Source organism: Arvicola amphibius, chromosome 3 (assembly GCF_903992535.2).
Source record: "Arvicola amphibius chromosome 3, mArvAmp1.2, whole genome shotgun sequence".
Classification (NCBI taxonomy): Eukaryota; Metazoa; Chordata; class Mammalia; order Rodentia; family Cricetidae; genus Arvicola; species Arvicola amphibius.
This window is the reverse complement of record NC_052049.1, coordinates 112,277,611-112,298,462: the sequence shown is the minus strand read 5'-3', so window position 1 is coordinate 112,298,462 and position 20,852 is coordinate 112,277,611. Positions and strand designations below refer to the sequence as shown.

General features: G+C 50.5%; 1 protein-coding gene across 1 annotated transcript; it reads left to right on the top strand.

The window, feature by feature from the left end:
• Positions 1-774: 774 nt before the first annotated feature.
• Positions 775-13,702, top strand: Abcg4 (ATP binding cassette subfamily G member 4). Its single transcript, XM_038323171.1, has 14 exons — positions 775-1,012; positions 5,399-5,516; positions 5,632-5,764; positions 5,877-5,927; positions 6,095-6,240; positions 7,624-7,747; positions 7,868-7,982; positions 8,159-8,301; positions 9,276-9,374; positions 9,588-9,756; positions 9,855-9,955; positions 12,720-12,878; positions 12,974-13,092; positions 13,276-13,702. The coding sequence occupies exons 1-14, from the start codon at positions 775-777 to the stop codon at positions 13,499-13,501; spliced, it is 1,941 nt and encodes a 646-aa protein (XP_038179099.1). The 3' UTR covers positions 13,502-13,702.
• Positions 13,703-20,852: the final 7,150 nt, after the last annotated feature.

Sequence of the window (20,852 nt, the reverse complement as noted above, 5' to 3'; positions counted from 1 at the left end):
TCTGACCTGAGCCCGGCCTTTCTCTATTGCCCGCCCCGGCCTGGCCCCGCCCCGGCCCGGGCTACCGGGACAGGGGAGCCCGGGCGCCGGTGCCGCACCGGAGGCAGGTGAGGAGAGCCGGGAGTGTCCACCTCCCGCGCTGCGGCTCTGAGCATCCGGGTCGAGCATCCCGGTTGAGCATCTCTGCTGAGCATCCTTACGTCTCGCGAGCCGGAGGCGCGTCAAGGTGACCAGGCGAGTTGGGGACAGAGGGTCTGCATGGAGGGTTTGGGGTCTATGACTGTGTCTGGGGACAGTCCGGAGGCGCACGGTCACCGGCGCGGGATGGGGAGGCCGACCGAGGAGTGGCGCCAGTCCGTGCAGAGAGGGGCGCGGAGCCAAGGCCAGAGTCTCCCCGGGCCCAGCCTGTGCTGCTCAGTTTCCCCATCTCCGAGCCGGTGGCCACCCTCCCCGGCCCCCAGGGACTGCCGGTCTGCGGGATAAGGAGATTAAGGCCGCGGCGGGGAGGGAGGAGCGGGCAAGGCCAGGCCAGGCTGGAACTGCCCAGGACCGAGGAGAGGTCGCGACTGAGTGTCACTGCCCTGGGAGTGTGCTGCCCGGTGCAGAAGACCCGGCCGGAAGAAGGGTGCTGACAGTTGGGGATCTGCCCTGAAAAGGAGGCAGGGTTAGAGGGAGTGGAGGCGGGTCAGCATCGGAAAGCTATGGCGCTTTGAACAAGGGCTGGAGGGTCTGCCGGCAGCTAAGCAGGCCCTCTTCCTGTAGGCCGGCTGTGTGATGGCGGAGAAGGCACTGGAGGCCGTGGGCTGTGGACTGGGGCCTGGGGCTGTGGCCATGGCTGTGGCGCTGGAGGACGGGACAGAGCCCCCCGTGCTGACCACGCATCTAAAGAAGGTGGAGAACCACATTACAGAAGCACAACGCTTCTCTCACCTGCCCAAGCGCTCTGCTGTGGACATCGAGTTTGTGGAACTGTCCTATTCCGTTCGGGAGGGGTCCTGCTGGCGCAAACGGGGTACGTGGCAGCCCCATGGGGAGCTGGGGGTTCTCCCTGAGTTGCTTCTTCAGTATCATAAGGCCCCCCGCTGTGAGCTTTGTAGGCCCTAACCCTCATTTACTACATACTGTTGGGGTACAAGATCCTTGCTCCCCACATCTGCAGCACTAGGAAGCTAAGTTCAATTGAATATTGAAGTTTTCTCTTCTGAAATAGACCCTATGACCTCTGGTCCTTGAGTTAGTCTCTCAGTCTCCCTCTTTCTCAGTCTCTCTCAGATACTCTGACTCCTCTCTCTCTCTCTCTCTCTCTCTCTCTCTCTCTCTCTCTCTCTCTCTCTCTCTCTCTCTCTCTCTCTGTGTGTGTGTGTGTGTGTGTGTGTGTGTATTCACACCTATGAAGGTTGCTTTGGGGAAGGGCCGTGTTCTATCTATGGAGGCTCTCTTCAATGTCCAACAGCATCCTTACTCCTGTTTTTAAAGACGTCCCATTCCTGCCCTCTCACTCCCGCCACAGTCGCTGGAAGGGTGGAGGTTGGGCAGGAGAGATGGTTACCGATAAGGAAACTGAGGCTTGGGGAAGCTGTAAACCTGGCAAGTGTCCCCTGCTAGTAAGAAGCAGAGCAGGGTCCAAAGCCTAGCATCGCAGCCCCACCTCCTTCCTCTCCTCCCTGTCAGGACAGGTTTCCCAGAGCTGTCCTAGCTCAGCTGGGAACCTAGAGGCCGGGTTTGTTTCCCAGAGCTGGGTGTGGGCTAGGGGTGGAGCTGAGACCGTGTCATAGCTTTGAGGTGCTTCAGAACAGCGCTCAGTGTGAGCTGTCGCTACATGTTGGCTCACTTCCATGGGTGACCAAAGTGGTCATGGGGGTTTGAGCTCGTGGACCCTGAGGCGTCTGGGCTCCCTATCCAATACCCTAGGCCTAAGCAGTCTCTTTCAGTTCTCAGACCAGGCCTGGGTTGACCAATGAGGTTCTTGTTATTTCCTTGGCCTTCAAAACTTTACAGCAAGAAGAAATGTGGCTAGATTAGGTACTTCACCTTATCAGGGTGGTGGAAGCCCTGGCTAGGGGCTCCTCCCTTTTGACCTTGCCAGCCTCAGCTACCCTCTTATCCGTTTTGCTCTCTTTTGGTCCCTTTTCTGCCCTCTGCCGTCCTTTGCCTGGCTACTTCGTTCTTTGGCTCTTTCTCCCCTCTGGAGAGGGCAGAACCTGGTTAGGGGTGGCAGGGACGGGAAGTGTAAGAGATCTGGGAGAGAGCCTTCCCTGGGGGAGGATCTGTCACCAGTCTCCTCTGTGTATGACATTTATCTTTTTTCAAATACATTCAATTAATTATTAGTGATCCCACTTAATAACATAAGAACCCTATTAGGTCTTTGGGAGGGAACACTGCTGTCTGTTCTCTAATGGTGTTGGGAACGGAAGCCAGGGCCTTCCTTATGCTAGGCAAGCACTCTACCACGGAGCTACATCCCAGCCAACTATTGTTCTTTTCTATATGAGGAATCACAGACCCTAATGATTAACTTGCCAGTCATAATGGCACACACCTGTAAGCTCAACACAGTGGAGGCTCCCAAGAGGATCGTTAGTTCAAGGCTAGCCTGGAGTACACAGGGAAGCCCTCATCTCCAAAAACCTAAATAAATAAATGAATGAAAAGATTTAGTGATTTGACAAAAATTGCAGAGCTATTGACTGAAGTAAGACTAGAGCATCGATGTCTCTCCAGGGCGAGGTCTGCAGGTCCCTCAGGCGCCAAACAGTTGTGCTACAGGGGGAGTTAAGAGACACTTATTTCCAGCCTTAGGGAAGCTGTGTGGTCTTTGGGAGGCCGAATGTCCTTTCTTGGCCTAACTCTCCTCATGGGCTTCTTGGGGAGCTCAGCCTAGTTGGTATCCTGAAAGTGCTTTAAAGGCAAACAAGCGTAAGACGATATCTGTGCTAGGTCTTGGCTTTGCTGGCATCGGTGCTGGCATCAGACGAGGGGAAGGTTCACAGTTGCAGTATCTTCCCTTGCACAAGAAGTCACTTCCCGTGAGTGGTTCTGAGGAATGTGTGCGCCGGGATCTTTTTTCCGATTGACCAGGAGGAGAGCTTAGGAGAGGTCTGAGACCCAAGACCTTTGTCTCCCGTGAAGACCAGGCTGTGTGGCCTTGGGAGGAACAGCTGAGGGCGATTAGGCCCTGAGCAGGCAGCTGGTGTGCTCCGGTCCAGCAGTGGGCATGGTACAGGTGCCGTGGACAGCAGCTACATGAGCTAAACTTTCCTTGTCTCTGCGGGGGACGAAAGCCTGGGTTCTCCTCAGCACAGCAGATCTGCCTGCCAGCTTAGCAGGCAAGGCCCTGGCCCTTGGCCTCACCTCCCAGCTCCACTCCCCTGCCCATCAGTTGCTTCTGTCCCGGTCCCCTGGATTATGCTATAGCAGTGCCTTCTCTCCTAAAGCCTGGAGGCGTCTGTTGTTCCTCCTTAGCGCCAATGCCACATCTTCCATGAAGTCACTGCTGCTTTCCACCGTACCGTCACCCTCTGAGGGTGAATGGCTGTCACCCCATCTCTGCTGTCTGCTCTTCTCTCTTCCATTCCCACTGTCGGGGTTTTTTCGTCTGTCCGTCTTACCTAGTCTGTAACTTTCTTGAATGCAGAAACCACGTCCTCCCTCGTTTTAGTTTTTGTCTAGTGTCTGGTACAGAGCTTAGCACATAGTAGATCTCAATAAGCATTTGTCAGATAGAATTGTAATGCAATATGCCTTGTGAAATGCACGGTATGTGCCAAGCACCGAGCCATATGCTTTACATATGTTAGCTGAATGACTCTTTCGACAACCCTGTGGGGTAGGCACCATCATCCTCATCTCACAGAGGAGGGACCTGGAGCTCAGAGAGGTTAAGCGACTCGCCTCAGGTCACACAGCTGGTAATGTGGATCCAGAGTTTGACCCAGATCCACCTGACTCCTTCTGCTATGCCTTGTGCACATGCTATTTTCCAGCGAGCGAGCGAAGGACAGGTGAGGTTTTTTTTTTTTGTTTGTTTTTTGTTTTGTTTTGTTTTTCGAGACAGAGTTTCTCTGTGGCTTTGGAGCTTGTCCTGGAACTAGCTCTTGTAGACCAGGCTGGCCTCGAACTCACAGAGATCCGTCTGCCTCTGCCTCCCGAGTGCTGGGATTAAAGGCGTGCGCCACCACCGCCCGGCTCAGGTGAGGTTCTTCTGGCCATTGGGGTTGGAGAGACAAGGGCAGAGACGACAGAAAGAAGGCATTTTTCCCCCTCTCTCTCCAGAATAGAGCAAAAGCTCCGCGAAACACACTTACTGAACATCTATTACATTCCAGACAGACAAGATGAATAAGACACAGACCCTCCCCCAAGATGTTCTCTGACTCAGAGGCTGGGGGAGAGGGTGAGTACAGGCACATTGAGTGACAAGCATGCTGGTATCTGAACACAGATGCTGCAGGAACACAGGACAGGCAGCAGCTTGGGCTGCTCCGTGGAGCTTTCCTCGGGGTGTGTAAAGAGAGCGTGGTTTTCTAGGACCAGTGCTCTCGCTATAGTCATTCAGGGGGGCGCCAGCTTTCCCACAGCCTTCAAGAGACTATCACGCCCCTAACGCTAGTGGCAGTCATTTCTAGGGGGCCGGGGCGAGAGGGTGGGAGCGTCTAAGAGCTGCTTGCCTATCCTAACAATCCCACTCAGCAGTGGCTGTCTCATCTATGACTGACCCTCCTCTACGAGCGCTCTCTCTCCCTCTCTCCACCTTGCTCTCTGAGGCAGGGTCTCTGGCTGGCCTGTGAGGTCCGGGGAGCTACCTGGTTTAGCCTTCTCAGCACTGGGATTACAAATGTGGACCATCACTTCCAACCTTTTGCTTACTGTTGTCAAAAATAAAATTTCATTTTAAAACATGTATGCGTGGGGGGGGGGCACTGATATGTGAGTGCAGGTGCCTACAGAATCCAGAAGAGGGCACCATACCCCCTGGAGCCTGAGTTACAGGCAGTTGTGAGCCACTGAAAGTGGGTACTGGGAACAGAACTCGGGTCCCCTACATGAGCAGTGTCCACTCTCAGTTGCTGTGTCATATCTCCTGCCCTTTTGCTTGTTTGTTTGGTTTGGTTTGTTTTAGACAGGGTTTCAGATTCTGGTCCAGATTGGCTTTGAACTCACAACAATCTCCTTGTCCCAGCTTCCCAAGTCCTGGGATGACATGCAGGGATCACTATGCACAGACTGAGCCAGGCAGTTTAAGAGAGTTCTGGGAATGGAACGAGGGTCCTTCCTTGTGCTTGTGTGGCAAGTCTTTTACTGACTGAGCTATCTCTCCAGGCCTCCTCTTTAAATGTTTTGAGGATGCGTGAGATCATTAGCCCTCACCGGTGACCCCTTCCTGTCCTTGCTGCAGGTTACAAGACCCTCCTCAAGTGCCTGTCTGGTAAGTTCTGCCGCCGAGAGTTGATTGGCATCATGGGCCCCTCCGGGGCTGGCAAGTCCACGCTCATGAACATCTTGGCAGGGTATAGGTGAGCATGAGGAATGGGAGTGGAGCAGGACTCAGGAGGGGGAACCTCTTGACGGAGGGGTGTAGAAGGTGTTCTAAGAGGTTTCGGTGCTCATCACCAACCATTCTCCCTGCAGGGAGTCAGGGATGAAGGGGCAGATCCTGGTTAATGGGAAGCCACGAGATCTGAGGACCTTCCGCAAGATGTCCTGTTACATCATGCAGGATGACATGCTTCTGCCACACCTCACAGTGCTGGAGGCCATGATGGTGAGGAGAGGGTGGCCTTCTCCTCCTCTGTGCTCCCCTTCTGTCACCAGCTGAAGGCTCTGGGCAGGGCCTGGCACACATGGCCCCTCCTCACCTGCTTACCGCTTTTCAGGTCTCGGCCAACCTGAAGCTGAGTGAGAAGCAAGAGGTGAAGAAGGAACTGGTGAGTGGATAGGGGTAGAGGGAGGGAGCCATTCTGAGGCTTAGGAGTTCTAGGCCCCAAGCTTGGTGGGGAACAAGGGCTTAAGGTCCAGCCTCTATGAAAGTGGGGTGCTGCTTAGGTGAGACAGAGATGCTAAGGCTGACTGGGGCTGGGTGGGGTGCCCGCAGGTGACAGAGATCCTGACAGCCCTGGGCCTGATGTCCTGCTCTCACACGAGGACAGCCCTGCTCTCTGGAGGGCAGAGGAAGCGTCTGGCCATTGCCCTGGAACTGGTCAACAACCCACCTGTCATGTTCTTTGATGAGCCTACCAGGTACCTCCCTGCTTCTCCTGACCTGGGTTTTCCTCTTCTCAGCCCTAAGCCAGGGCTGAATCTGGTTCATGGCTCCCTGGCTGGAGACCAGATCTCCTGCTAGCAACTTTCTGGGGACTCCATCCTTGCTAATCCAGTTGTAGTCAAGTTGCCCTGTCTTTCATCCAGATGGAGAGAACTGGATGCACCCCCTCCCCCTCTTTGATTGACATCTCCTTCTCCTCTCCTCAGCAGCCATTAGTCATCAATCCTCCCTTGGGTAGCTCTCAGACTTTCCCAGCCCCGTTCCTAGTGCTTGAGCTTAGGACATCATCTAGCTCATCTCCCCGCCTTCAGGCTTTCAGGCACCTTTCTCTAACCCGCGGCCAGAACAGATCTCGCAAGATCTCCTGCTTCAAACCACACAGAGTCCCATTTGCCATCAAAACAGTCTGCTTCTCCCATCTTTCATATTTTATGTTCTAGTAATGCCGAGCTGCCTGCAATTCTCATCAAACCCTGTGTTCCATGCCCCTCAGCTTGGCCCTTGTGTCTTCTGTGTGGAATGCCCTTCATCATGACTCCTCCTTTGTCCCTTCACAGGCTCTTGCTCTTTCTAGACTCTGGAACCTTCCCTAGCCATTCTCCCATCTCCTGCTACGTTTACGGCATGGCTGATCCCCTGGCCAGTCTTTCGCTTTGTGTCGCTGCTACACTTTGCACATCCTCTGAAGTCAACCATGAGCTCCTCTGTGTCTCTCTAGACCAGTGAGCCCCTGCCATTTCAGTGCCTGGTATGCAAGAGGTGCTTGGCATATGGTTTTTCTAACTGAGTTGTGCTCTGGGCTTGCAAATACCTGAGCCACACAAGGTGTGCAGGATCTGGGGGTCCGCCCGTTGCTGTGATAAAGGCCATGGCCCAGAGCAACGAGGGAAGGAATGGTTTATTTGGCCTCTATGTTCAGATCACAGTCCGTCATTGAGACTGCTGAGGGCAGGAACTCACGCAGGCGCAGAGGCAGGGACCCTGGAGGGATGCTGTTTATTTACTAGCTTGTTCTCTGAGGCTCACTCAGCTTGGTTTTGTCTTTGTTTTATGCAACTCAGGACCACCCGATGGGGGGGGGGGATGGCACCACACAGAGTGAGCTGTGCCCTCCCACATCAATCATTAATCAGAAAAATGCCCCCACCGGCTGCTCTGATGGAGGCATCTTCTCAATGAATGTTCCCTCTTCCCGAATGACTCCAGTTTGTGTCAAGTTGACAAAATCTAACCAGCCCACGGGTGTCCAGAGGGTGCCCTCCCACTAGCCCATCCCGTTCACAGAAGCCGCCCCTTCTCACTCACCACCTCTTAGCCACACCCACCTCACTGGTCCCTGGTGACCTTTCTCTGGACAGCGGTCTAGACAGCGCTTCTTGTTTCCAAGTGGTGTCCCTCATGAAGTCCCTGGCCCATGGGGGGCGAACTGTCATCTGCACCATCCACCAGCCCAGTGCCAAGCTCTTTGAAATGTTTGACAAGGTCAGTATCCCCGAGTCGCCAAGAAGACTGGCCTGTGATTGAGGGGTGGTAGAGGGGTAGAAGTGTCAGTGGCCCCCGTTCACTGGTCATGTTTTTCTTGTGTGTTCCTTTCTGCCTCAGCTCTACATCCTGAGCCAGGGACAATGCATCTTCAAGGGTGTGGTTACCAACCTGATTCCCTATCTGAAGGGGCTTGGCTTGCACTGTCCCACCTACCACAACCCCGCTGACTTTAGTAAGTGGGGGTTCCAGTGGAGAGATGGGTGACAGAACAGGGTTTGGGTCATGGAGGCCTCTTGGGGACAGGGAGTTCATTGTCACTTGCCTTCCCCATATACCAACGAGGGACTGACCTGCCCTTAGGAGTTGAGGGTGAAGCCTAGCTGAGCATGCTACTCTGTGTCCCCTTAGTCATTGAGGTGGCCTCTGGCGAGTATGGAGACCTGAACCCCATGCTGTTCAGGGCTGTGCAGAATGGCCTTTGCACCATGGCTGAGAAGAAGAGCAGCCCTGAGAAGAATGAGGTCCCTGCCCACTGCCCCACTTGTCCTCCGGTGAGTGGCATGGAGAGGGCAGAATGGGGGAGGGGAGACGGGACCATAGACAATGACCCTGCCAAGGAAGCTGTCCCCAGAGGCATTGCTGCCACTGTGTAACTGGAAGCCAGGTGCTTGGAGTGGATCTACTGTTCACAGTAGATCCTGAGCTTTGGGCTTCTCATCCACCCGTTCCTCCAGAGCTCCTATGAGCGTCATGGGGAAAGCATGGCCAATGCAATTGCTGACCTCAGGGCCAGGATGGTCTACTGTTATCTCTAACCCAGGAGGTGACCACACTAACTTCCCAGAACAGGTGGGAAGGCTAGCTAGCAAATCACATAGGCTCTCAGCAGGCCACTGGGGCAGCCAGGGTCCGCCTAGTGCCAGATCTCTCCCTTGGGTGAGATGCCATCACTCTTGGAAGCCAGAGGCTTGGCTATTAATGTTATTAGTGATTGTCATCATTGTGAATCAATGGGAGACCCAATGGCTTATACACACAGTTATGGCCTTAGAGTTAGTGGTCATGAAGTGAAGAAGGAGCCAGGCAGATGACCAAGGGTCTTTGACTCCTTCCTGTCTCCTGCCACCCAAGTATCTTTTTTTTTTTTTTTTTTTTTTTTGGTTTTTCGAGACAGGGTTTCTCTACAGCTTTAGAGCCTGTCCTGGAGCTAGCTCTTGTAGACCAGGCTGGTCTCGAACTCACAGAGATCCGCCTGCCTCTGCCTTCCGAGTGCTGGGATTAAAGGCGTGCGCCACCACTGCCCGGCTTCACCCAAGTATCTTTATCTGCTTTCTCTCCCTTCCACCCTCAATCTCCCTGAGGTTTTCACCCCTAAATCAGCTTCAAGATGAGCAGTTCAAAGGCTCCTCCTGTAGGCCTGGGTTTTGTCTTAGGAAGAGCTTGGGACTCCCCCATCCCATCTACTGAGCTAGACGGGCAGTGGGTGGGTAGGGTACACTCACCCAGTCCTGTTTCTTCCCTCTAGGAAGTGGAGACTATCGAAAGCCACACTTTCGCCACCAGCACCCTCACCCAGTTCTGCATCCTCTTCAGAAGGACTTTCTTATCCATTCTCAGGGACACGGTGAGATGTCAAGCTGAGGGCAGGAGGTGTAGGCTGGACCTTTTGAGCTACAGACTCTCAGCGTCTGGGATGGAAACTGCCCTCCCATGTGATGTTTTTTGGCTCTGTGTACCTGCAGGGCACCCCGAAGTTCCTATTCTAGCATGACTTTCCCCCACCCCTACTCCCTTGTCCTGGGACACATACCTCTTCTCTTGTTGACCTGTGCCCTAGGTCCTGACCCACTTGCGGTTTATGTCACACGTGTTGATTGGCGTGCTCATTGGCCTCCTCTACCTGCACATCGGCGATGACGCCAGCAAGGTTTTCAACAACACCGGCTTCCTCTTCTTCTCCATGCTCTTCCTCATGTTTGCAGCCCTCATGCCGACGGTGCTCACCTGTGAGCTAATCTGCCTGGCGGGGAGGGCGGGGGTGCCAGGCATGAGGCAGGGGCTAAAGCTTAGCCTGTGAAGCCTGACCTACCCGTGCCCCCCTCAGTTCCCTTAGAGATGGCGGTCTTCATGAGGGAGCACTTGAACTACTGGTACAGTCTCAAAGCGTATTACCTGGCCAAGACGATGGCTGATGTGCCCTTTCAGGTGAGTCTCTTTCTGACCACTGCCCCAGCGGATTCATAGGTGATCCCATGGAATGTGGGGTCTAATGGGAAAACGGACAGCAAACTAGGAATAGTAACCATAGCTAGGTGTGGTGGCTCACCTCGTTCCAACCCTTGGCAGTGAGGGAGGTCTGAGACAGGAGGATTGCTATGAATTCAAGTCCAGCCATATCCCAAAATAAATAAATAAAAAGGTGGCCATAATAGCAGAATAACAAATGTCTCTATCTGTTATAGGCAGCAGAGAGCGTATAGGCTCTGGAGACTTACTCACTTTCCAGCTATAAGAAACTGTGCACGTCACCCCGTTCTTCTTTGCTTTAGCAGTGTTCCCACCTGTAAGACAGAATTCCACCAGTGTCTTCCTCAGAGCTGTGCTTTAGAATTAAATGCCTAAATGCATATAAAGTTCAATTATTTTATATTTTGAGACAGGGTCTCTCTATATAGCTCTGGCTGTCCCGGAACTCACTATGTAGACCAGGCTGGCTTTGAACTCACAGAGTCACAAGTCCACCTGTCCCTGCCTCCTGAGTGCTGGTATTAAAGGCATTCATCACTATGCCCAACAATTGGGAGGGTTTTTTTGCATTCATTTATTTATCTTATATGTGCATAAACATTCTTGCCACAGTGTATGTGGGGAGGTCAGAGGATAGCTTACAGAATTCGGTTCTCTCCCTCCAATACGTGGATTCTAGGATTGAACTCTGTCATACTTGGCTGGCTGGTACTGTTACCTGCTGAGCCATTTTACTGACTCTCTATAAAATTTTTAGAAGAGAGCTCATAACATTCTAAATGCCCCAAAAATATCAGATGACATTTGTTAATCATATTACCACCTCCTCTCGTTCGAGGCTTCAGGGCCACCAATAATCCTTTCAGCAAATCACAGAGAAGTGTCTCTTAGCTAAGTGTGGCCGGGCAGGCCTGTGATCTAGCACTTGGGAGGTGGAATGGAGTGATTAGGAAGTCAAGATCATCCATAGCTTCCAGCACTCGGGAGACAGAGGCAGGCGGATCTTTGTGAGTTCGAGACCAGCCTGGTCTACAAGAGCTAGCTCCAGGACAGGCTCTAAAGCTGCAGAGAAACCCTGTCTTGAAAAACAAAAACAAACAACAACAACAACAAAAAGATCATCCATAGCTTGAGATCAAATGAGCTACGTGAGACATCTGTCACAAACAGCGAAAGGGGAGGTTCGTGTCTGTCCTCTGCCACGTGCGGAGCTTATGAGAGAAACACAAGCTAGATCTTGGCCTCTGGCTGTCTCTGTCTGGGAGCTGGGAACCTTTGTACAGGAAACAACCTGTACAGCTGTAGCTAGTGAGCTGAGTTCCTATTTCCCATGAGCTTGTTTGGGAAGTGTATGTGTGTGTGTATGTTCTGTTTCGAGACAAGGACTCACTCGGTAGCACAAGGGATGGACGGGATGGGACTCAAACACTTGCCATTCATGTATGATATCGGGGGTTCCATTCCCAGCACTGTCAAGGAAAAAAATCATTTATTTTATTTTATTTATTTAGGGTTTCTGAAATGGGGCCTCAGTCTGTAAACCCAGGCTGTGCTGCGACTGACTATCTAAACCAGGTTGACCTTGAACTTGTGGCGATCCTCTGTCTCAGCCTTCTACATGCTAAGAAGTTATTATCACAAACTCAAACTTCTGTTTGAGGTTTACAACTGATGTTAAGGGTTAGGTACAGTAAGCGAAATGAAGCAAATTAAACCCATCACCTTATTTTTTTATAAGATCATCTAAGATATGCCTATTTAACAAAAAAATATAGATATACTGTAACCTTAGTATCTGGAATCTCTGGGTTTACTTTAGATCTCCAGATGTGTCCAGTGTCTGCTTCTTTGTATCCAAAAGGTGGCAGCCTCAAGGGGAAACAGAGCTCTCTTCTACAGACAATTAATTCTTTAATAATATAAGGAGACTTAGAGAAATGGCTCAGTGATTAAAGGTTAATCGTGCTTGCTGCTCTTCCAGGGGACTAGAGTTCAGGTCCTCACACCCACATCAGGCAGCTCACTGCTGCCTGTAACTCCAGCTGCAGGGGATACAACACCCTCTTCTAGCATCCATGATTCTTGTACATAGGTGGTATACATGTGCAGAGACATACACACATAAATAAAAGTAAGCCTTAAATATATATATATATATATATACACATATACATATATACACATATTATGTATGTATATGGCTGGAGAGATGGCTCAGTGGTCAGGAGTGTTCGTTGCTTTTGCAGAAGACTTGAGTTCAGTTACCAGCACCTATGTTAGACAGCTTAAAACACACACACACACACACACACACACACACACACATTCCCTGGTCTTGCAGGCATTCAGTCATCATGCTTGCATCATGCCTGAACCTGTCAGAGCATCAAAACAAGGTTATATAAGATGTAGTCTCCCGGCGGTGGCTCACGCCTTTGATCCTGGCACTCAGGAAGGCAGAGGCAGGTGGATCTCAGTGATTTTGAGGCCAGCCTGGTCTACAGAGCAAGTTCTAGGACAGCCAGAAACTCTGTCTCAAACAAACAAACAAAAAGATGTGGTCAGGGAGAAGGGGGACATGAATGGGTCAAAAAGCAGTATGCGCATGAACAAGAGTGGAGGCAAGATAGGGCTGAGGAGCCCTTGGGACACTCATTCCCCAGTGAAGTGGGTGGTGGACTTTGACTTGAAGGTCCCTAACCTCCTCTGTGGCTGCTCCCAGGTGGTATGCCCAGTGGTGTACTGCAGCATCGTGTACTGGATGACAGGCCAGCCAGCTGAGACCAGCCGCTTTCTGCTCTTCTCTGCCTTGGCCATAGCCACTGCCTTAGTAGCCCAGTCCTTGGGACTGCTGATTGGCGCCGCCTCCAACTCCCTCCAGGTGGGAAAGCCGGCACACAGGTGGGGTCTCCTGGGAGACATCAAGGGGTGGATGAAACTGTGGTCACCCTGTAACAGCTGGGCCCCTCTCCCCAGGTGGCCACCTTTGTAGGCCCGGTCACTGCCATCCCTGTCCTCCTGTTCTCCGGCTTCTTCGTCAGCTTCAAGACCATCCCCACTTACCTGCAGTGGAGTTCCTACCTCTCCTACGTCAGGTCGGTCTGTCTCCCGCCCCTCAGGGGGTCCTGCCAGCTCTTAAGGGGAGGTACCGTGACTGATTCGGCCCCTGCACCCTTGCTGGCACCTGAGTATGAGATCGCTGTGGCTGGGCTCTGGTGGTTTGCTGAGGGCTGGGGTCCTGTGCTCTGTGTCTTGCTCTGATGTCACTGTTTGCCTAGGTATGGCTTTGAGGGTCTGATCCTGACCATCTATGGCATGGAGCGAGGACATCTGACCTGCTTAGATGAACAGTGCCCGTTCCGGGATCCACAGATCATCTTGCGAGAGCTGGATGTGGAGGAGGCTAAACTCTACATGGACTTCCTGGTTTTGGGCGTCTTCTTCCTTGCCCTGCGACTGCTGGCGTACCTTGTGCTCCGGTACCGAGTCAAGTCTGAGAGATAGAATCTCGCTCCCACCTCTTCTGGGCAGGAAGCCCCCAGCTCCAGCCCCTTGGGACTGTTTTAAACTTGTAGACTTGGGCATTGGTTGCTGGTGCAACTGCCCTCCTCTCCCTCAGCTGCTCCACAGTCTGGCTGTGGGTCCCCAGGCTCCCAGCCTCAGCCCTGGAAGTAGGGCTCCAGCCCTCCCCATTAAGCCCAGGAGTCTTCCCAAGTTGATGCAGTTTGTAGCTTCCTCTCTCCTCTCTCCAGCACCTGCATGCAAAGACCACTAGGGGGTTGCCACCCTCCCCTCTGCCCAAAGCACCCTTCTCTGCTGTTTGCCTGGGAGCCCCATGTTCTCTAGGCCTTGACTTACAAGTGATCAAAGTGACCCCTTCTGGGGGTCCCCACCACACTAGTGTTTGTAAACTGGGCTGCTGTAAGGTTGGAGTTCCAGGGCTGGGCCCTGGTGGGTACCCAGGGAGTCCCATCATGGACATTGGATGGAGCAAGGAGGGACTCTGGAAGTCTCTTCCTCCTCCTCCCCCTTCCTCCCCACACCCACTTTGGCTAATTTGGACAATCTGTTGGGACAGAAGCCGGGTTTTCTGTCTGGGTCACCACTCCCAATCCTGGAGATTGGAGAGACCACGGGGACATCCCACTCCCTTCCCTAGCCCTTCAGTCAGGGTAGGTCTCAATGGCACCTCTGCAATAATGTCTGTGCCACTTGCCCACCTGCCACTGGAACTGGAGAATGCACTTTATTCTGGGGGGTGAGCCGGGGAAGCCTCGATTGTCCCTTCTTGCTGCTCCTGAGGCTTGATTCCACAGGTCCTTTCCTCTCCGGAGTCGCAGGCATGCAAATGCAATCAGGCAATCTCAGCCCTACACGTCACCATCCCTTATGGCGCGAAGGAAGAGCGATGGTGGCAGGGAGCCAATGGTGCCAGTGGGGGGTGGGGAGGATGATGGCAACCTCCTCCTGAGAACCCCACTTTGGAGGCTAAGAATGAGACTGGTGTGATTCGGTGTGGCTCTGGGCTCTGCCGGTGTCTATCTCCCTGTCTTCCCTCCGTCTTGAGCCAGGGGTGGCACTGGGTGCTGGCCCCCTGGAGGTCAGGACTCAACAAGCACAAGAATGGGCATAGCTGGCTTCAGCCACGGCTCCCCCACAGCCATCCTTCTATGCTCCAAGCTGACACTCGCTCTTCTGCCCCTTCGCCAGCTACCTGCTGCTCACTCAAACTTCTGTTCACTGATCCTCATCTTCCAGTCAGCAGCTGGTTCCTGGACATCAGAGCAGCGGGGCCTGGACGCCCAGGTGGCAGATACATCTGGAGCTTGTCTGTTTCCTCGGTGGGTCTAGGCTCATCCTACGTCTGATTTTGTGTTCCCCAGGACTCTTTCCCCAGTCCCTGCGCTCACGCCTCTGTACTTGCCCCAGGTTCTTCTCATTACACAGATGCCAGTTGTATTTGTGGGATTTCACTCATTATTAATAAAACCTATATTTATACAGGATGCGGTATGTTAATATGGGTCTGCTACCTGCTACTGTAGGATATGGGAGGGGATTCGAAGCTGTTGGCAAGACGTCTGCCAGCTTTGGGGATCCTGTGGCCGGGGTGTTAAGTCTCAGGCATTGGTCAAACTCATTAATGTATATCTTATGGAAATATTTGTGTCATGCTTCCTACCTGACCAAAACTTCAGTGCCAACCCCACACTGACCCTTGTCATCATTTCCCATTTCTTCAGTTGAGTAAAAGGTGACCCAGGCCCTTAAATAGTAGCAATGGAACCTTGAGGGATGGGGATGTAGTTCAGTTGATAGAGTGCTTGCCTAGCATGCTTGAAGACTAAATCAGTCCCCAGTGCTGCATAGTCCAGATGTAGTGGCACACACCTGTTATCCCAGCGCTTGGGAGGTAGACACAGGAGGATTGGAAGTGCAAAGTCATCCTCAGTTACCTAGGAAGTTCAAGGCCAGTCTGGGCAGCAGGAGACCCTTCTCAGCTTTGGTCAGGGCTCTTGGTCCAGCCCAGATAGCGCATGGAAGGGAGGGAGAGTGCCAGTCAGTGGCTTTCATGAAAGACAATGGAAACAGCAAAGGCCCTAGCCCAGTGGCCTCAACCTTCCTAATGCTGTGACCCTTTAATACAGTTCCTCATGGTGTAGTGACTCCCAACCATAATATTATTTCTTTGCTACTTTATTACTGTTATTTTGATACTGTTTTGAATCATAATATTGTATATCTTTGGGTTGAAATCTTTTTTTTTTCCTTCGGAGCCTGTCCTGGAACTCTTGTAGATCAGGCTGGCCTCGAACTCATAGAGATCTGTCTGCCTCTGCCTCCTGAGTGCTGGGATTAAAGGCATGTGCCACCACCACCCAGACTAGACATTTGATATGTAACCCCAATAGGGTCACGACCCACAGGTTGAGAACCACTGCCCTAGAGCCTCACCTGCCTCCAACATGGGAGTGACAGGGACTTCTTCGTTGGACTTACTCCAATTTTCTCTTTTCCTTTCCCTCTTCTTTCCTACTGGGTCACATATTCTGGGGCTGAGCCATCAGCAGCCAGCACTACACACTAGAGGTTTGGAGTGGGCAATTGTTTTGAGGGTCTTGAGGGCTGGCAGCCGATGGTCCAAGAAGCTATGTGTTGTCTCCTCTTCCCTCTTGGGGCTGAGGCTTGAGGGTTGAAGGAAGGGACCAGCCCTGTCAGCTGTCTGGGACAACACATTTGTGCCACGGATAAAGGAAGTGTCCTGGTCTGGACTAGGGTGGGACTATGACTGGTTAGGTACTCCCTGTAGACAGATTAACTTTGTTTCTAATGAAGACTGGGAGGGAGAAGGAGAAGTAGTGAGAATCAGACTTCTGGGTTGTTTTAGGGGGTGTTTAACGAACCTTCTTCTTCCTGGGGTGATGCTGATCACTGGTTCCTTACAAGTTAAAGGCATGAAGAGCCTCCAGGCAGCAGTTTTCCTGCCTCTCTCCCTCCTTCCTTCCCTTCCTTCCTTTCTTTTTCTTTTCTTTTTTTTTTTCTTTTTCTTTTTTGCCAGGGCCTCACTACACAGCCCCAGCTGGTCTCACACTTGCAGAAATGTACCTGCCTTTTCCTGAGTGCTGGAATTGAAGACATGGATCACTACACCTAGATTTCTTTTTCTTTCTTTCTTTCTTTCTTTCTTTCTTTCTTTCTTTCTTTCTTTCTACCAAAGTTAAGTTAAATAAAAATCAGATAGGCACCTTAATCGGACATATAACCCCCAGTGAAACAGAAGCACATATTAAGAGTTTCCCAGTCAAAAAAAAAAAAAAAAAAAGCCAGGGCCAGATGGTTTCAGTGCAGAACTATACTAGATTTTTTTTTTATATATTTATTGAGCTCTACATTTTTCTCTGCTCCCCTCCCTGCTTCTCCCCTCCCCGGGGCTTCAACCATCCCTCAAGGTCCCCATGCTCCCAATTTACTCAGGAGATCTTGTCTTTTTCTACTTTTTACTTCCCATGTAAATCCATGTAAGTCTCTCTCAGTGTCCGCATTGTTGTCTAGGTTCTCTGGGATTGTGATTTGTAGGCTGGCTTTCTTTGCTTTATGTTTAAAAACCTCCTATGAGTGAGTACATGTGATAATTGTTTTTCTGTGTCTGGGTTACCTCACTCAAAATAATGTTTTCTAGTTCCACCCCTTTTCCTGCAAAATTCAAGCTGTCCTTATTTTTTTCTGCTGTGTAGTACTTCATTGTGTAAATGTACTACATTTTCCTTATCCATTCTTCGGTCAAGGGGCATTTAGGTTTCCAGGTTCTGGCTATGACAAACAAAACTGCTATGAACATAGTTGAGCACATGTCCTCGTGGCACGATTGAGCATCCTTTGGATATATACCCAAAAGTGGTATTATTTGGTCTTGAGGAAGGTTGTTTCCTAATTTTCTAAGAAATTGCCACACTGACATCCAAAGGGGTTGTACCAGCTTACACTACCACCAGCAATGTAGAAGTGTTCCCTTTTCCCCACAACCTCTCCAGCATAAGTTGTCATCAGTGTTTTTGATCTTGGCCATTCTTACAGGTGTAAGATGGAATCTCAGAGTTGTTTTGATTTGCATTTCTCTGATGACTAACGATGTTGAACATTTCCTTAAGTGTCTTTCAGCCATTTTAGCTTCCTCTGTTGAGAGGTCTCTGTTTAGGTCTGTACTCCATTTTTTTATTGGATTATGTAATCTTTTGGTGTCCAATTTCTTGAGTTCTTAGTATATTTTGGAGATCAGACCTCTGTCTGATGTGGGGTTAGTGAAGATCTTTTCCCATTCTGTAGGCTGTCATTTTGTCTTGTTGACCGTGTCCTTTGCTTTACAGAAGCTTTTCAGTTTCAGGAGGTCCCATTTATTAATTGTTTCTCTCAGTGTCTGTGCTGCTGGGGTTATATTTAGGAAGTGGTTCCCTGTGCCAATGTGTTCAAGTGTACTTCCCACTTTCTCTTCTATAAGGTTCAGTGTGGCTGGCTTTATGTTGAGGTCTTTGATCCATTTGGACTTGAGTTTTGTGTATGGTGATAGATATGGGTTTATTTCCATTCTTCTACATGTTGATATCCAGTTATGCCAGCACCACTTGTTAAATATGCTTTCTTTTTTCCATTTGATATTTTTTGCTTCTTTATCAAATATCACATGTTTGAAGATGTGTGGATTGATATCTGGATCTTCTATTTGGTTCCATTGGTCCTCCTGTCTGTTCTTATGCCAATACCAGGGGCTGTTTTCAGTACTGTAGCTCTGTAGTAGAGTTTGAAGTCAGGGATTGTGATGCAGAAGTTCTTTTATTGTACAGGATTGTTTTGAATATCCTGGGTTTGTTTTTTTTTTTGTTTTTTTTTTTTGCTTTTCCATATGAGGTTGAGTACCGTTCTTTCAAGGTCTTTGAAGAATTTTGCTGGGATTTTGATGGGCATTGCATCGAATCTCTCCTCTCTCTCTCTCTCTCTCTCTCTCTCTCTCTCTCTCTCTCTCTCTCTCTCTGTTTTGCTTATTTCTTTGAGACAGAGTTTTACTTTGTAGTCCTGGCTGGCCTGAAGCTTGTTACATAGGCCAGGTTGGCCTCAAATTCAGGGATTTGCCTACTTTGGCCTCCTGAGTACTAGGATTAGAGGTGTGCCACCATACCCAGCTGCTTTTATTTTTGTCTAATATTAACTTCTATTATTTATTTATTTGGGGGTTTACTAATTTATTTATTCTTATACAGGATCTCTTGTAGCCCAGGCTGGCCTTGAACTTATTATGTCACTGCAGAGCTGGCCTAGAATTTCTGATCCTCTTGTATCTACCTACCAGATGCTACACTTACAGGCATGTGCATCTCCTTTATGCATTGCAAATCAAAGCCAGGGCTTCATGCATACTAGACAAGCATTGTACCAGATGGGCTACACTGCCAGGCTCCTGCCAGACCCTGTAGCCCAGGTTTCCCTTGAAATCAAAGCAGCCCTGTTGCCCCCAGTCTCCTAAGTGCTGGAATTACAGGAATGAGCTGCCACCAGCTTTTCTTCAGATTCTTCCTTTACTGTTTCATTTTGTATTTGTTTATTTATCTGGCTGCAGGTTGAATCTAAGATCCTGTACTTTCCCAGGCCTTTTAAAATTGTTCTAAACTTTTGGACAAGGTCTCCTGTTACCTAGGTTGGCTTTAAACCCACTCTGTAGCCTAGGCAGCTTGGATTTGTAACTCTTTTTCCTCAGCCTCCTAAACAACTGGAATTGCAGGCTGTGGCCTCCAAGACCTTCTGCAGGTTCTTTTTAAAAATATAGTCTTCCCCAGGTGCTGTCCCGCCAGACAATTCCTGAACAATGACACGGAAACTTCTTATGAATTATGAAAGCTCAGCCTATAGCTCTTATCACATAAATTAACCCATTTATGCTAATCTGTGTTCTATCATACGCCGTTACCTCTCTTCCATCTTGTACCTCCTGTTTCCTCTCTGTGTCACCTGGTGTCTCCTGTGCACCTCCATTCCTTCTCCTCTTCCTTTCTCTCCCCAGAAATTCGGCCTAAACTTCCTGCTTAGTTATTGATAATTCATCTTTTTATCACACCAGTCACGGCAAATACATCTTCACACCATGTACAACTATCCCACAACAGTGGTGGTGGTGTTCACCTTTAATATGAACTCAGGAGGCAGACACAGGCAGATATCTGGACCTGAAGCGGTTAGAAGTGGCCCGCAAGCTCTCCAGACACTGTCACCCACCTGCTCTGCCTCCCCCTGGTTCCAGGTCCGTCTGGTAATGGGTCTCTCTTCCGTGCCCAGCTGGCAGGACTCAGAGACCGTGTTCTCACCATGTGGCTTCTCTGTGCGAAGGGCTAGAGGGCAGAGTTGATCAGATGGTTTTCTGTGCCATGCATGGCTCTTGGAGCACTTGGTGCCCCATACTAAGGCCTGAGAACAGAGGACAATGCCCGCAGCATGACTCACAGGCCTTCTGTCTGCAGAGGCCAGTCGAATTATATGTTATTAATAAAACCCACACAGCTGTAATATCCACGGGGGAAGGGGAGAATGGCTTGCTCTGAGCAATGTCTATTAATTGTGGCCAGGTGACAGTTGGCTTCCCATGGCTAGGTTAAGTAGAGTAAAGCTAGAGGAAGCCCCCAGGCCCTTATTAAATGTTCATCCTCATTCAACCCCTCTGGAAGAACTTTTTATTATTTTTTTAATATTAAAAAGTATGTGGGGTGTGTTTTGTTTGTGTGTATAACTGTGCACCACATACATGCAGTGCCCAAAGAAGCCAAAGAGGGTGTCAGATCCACGGAGACTGGAGTTAGAGATGGTTGTGAGCTGCCACGTAGGTGATGGGAATTGAACTCAGGTCCTCTGGAAGAGCAATCAGTGCTTGTAACTGCTGATCTCCAATCTTGGAAAGACTTCTTTTCAAATGCAAATACGCCATTTTCCACACTGCCCATTATGCCTTTCTGACATACTTTTTAACATCCAGCTCAGTCACAGTCTCTGCTAGAAGCAGGTAGTAACTTCCTCTTCTAGGCTTTCCTAATGGTTTGCCTCTGCCTTTGAAGAGCATTCTTTGTCAACATGGTTGGTCCTTGCACGACTTGTTCTGGTTGGTAACCCAGGGTTCAGTGCTGGCCCAGCTGAAAGAGTCACCATTGCCTTCTGTTCCAATGGAGGGCAGACCATAAAAGCCTCTTCCCAGCCCTGCCCCGAGGAACCTTTCTCCTGAGTTCTCTGTTTCATGTCTGTTCCCTGCACATCGCACACCCATGTTTGCATGTGGAGGCGTTCCTTGGCTGAAGGGGATGGGTGGCTCTGACATTCTAGT

What these genes read in the sequence shown, in the direction of transcription:
- Abcg4 (XM_038323171.1), top strand. Translation starts at nt 775, where the DNA reads ATGGCGGAGAAGGCACTGGAGGCCGTGGGCTGTGGACTGGGGCCTGGG. An exon ending in CCGCCTCCAACTCCCTCCAG is followed by an intron (nt 12,879 to 12,973) that starts GTGGGAAAGCCG and finishes CCCTCTCCCCAG; the next exon opens with GTGGCCACCTTTGTAGGCCC. An exon ending in TCCTACCTCTCCTACGTCAG is followed by an intron (nt 13,093 to 13,275) that starts GTCGGTCTGTCT and finishes CTGTTTGCCTAG; the next exon opens with GTATGGCTTTGAGGGTCTGA.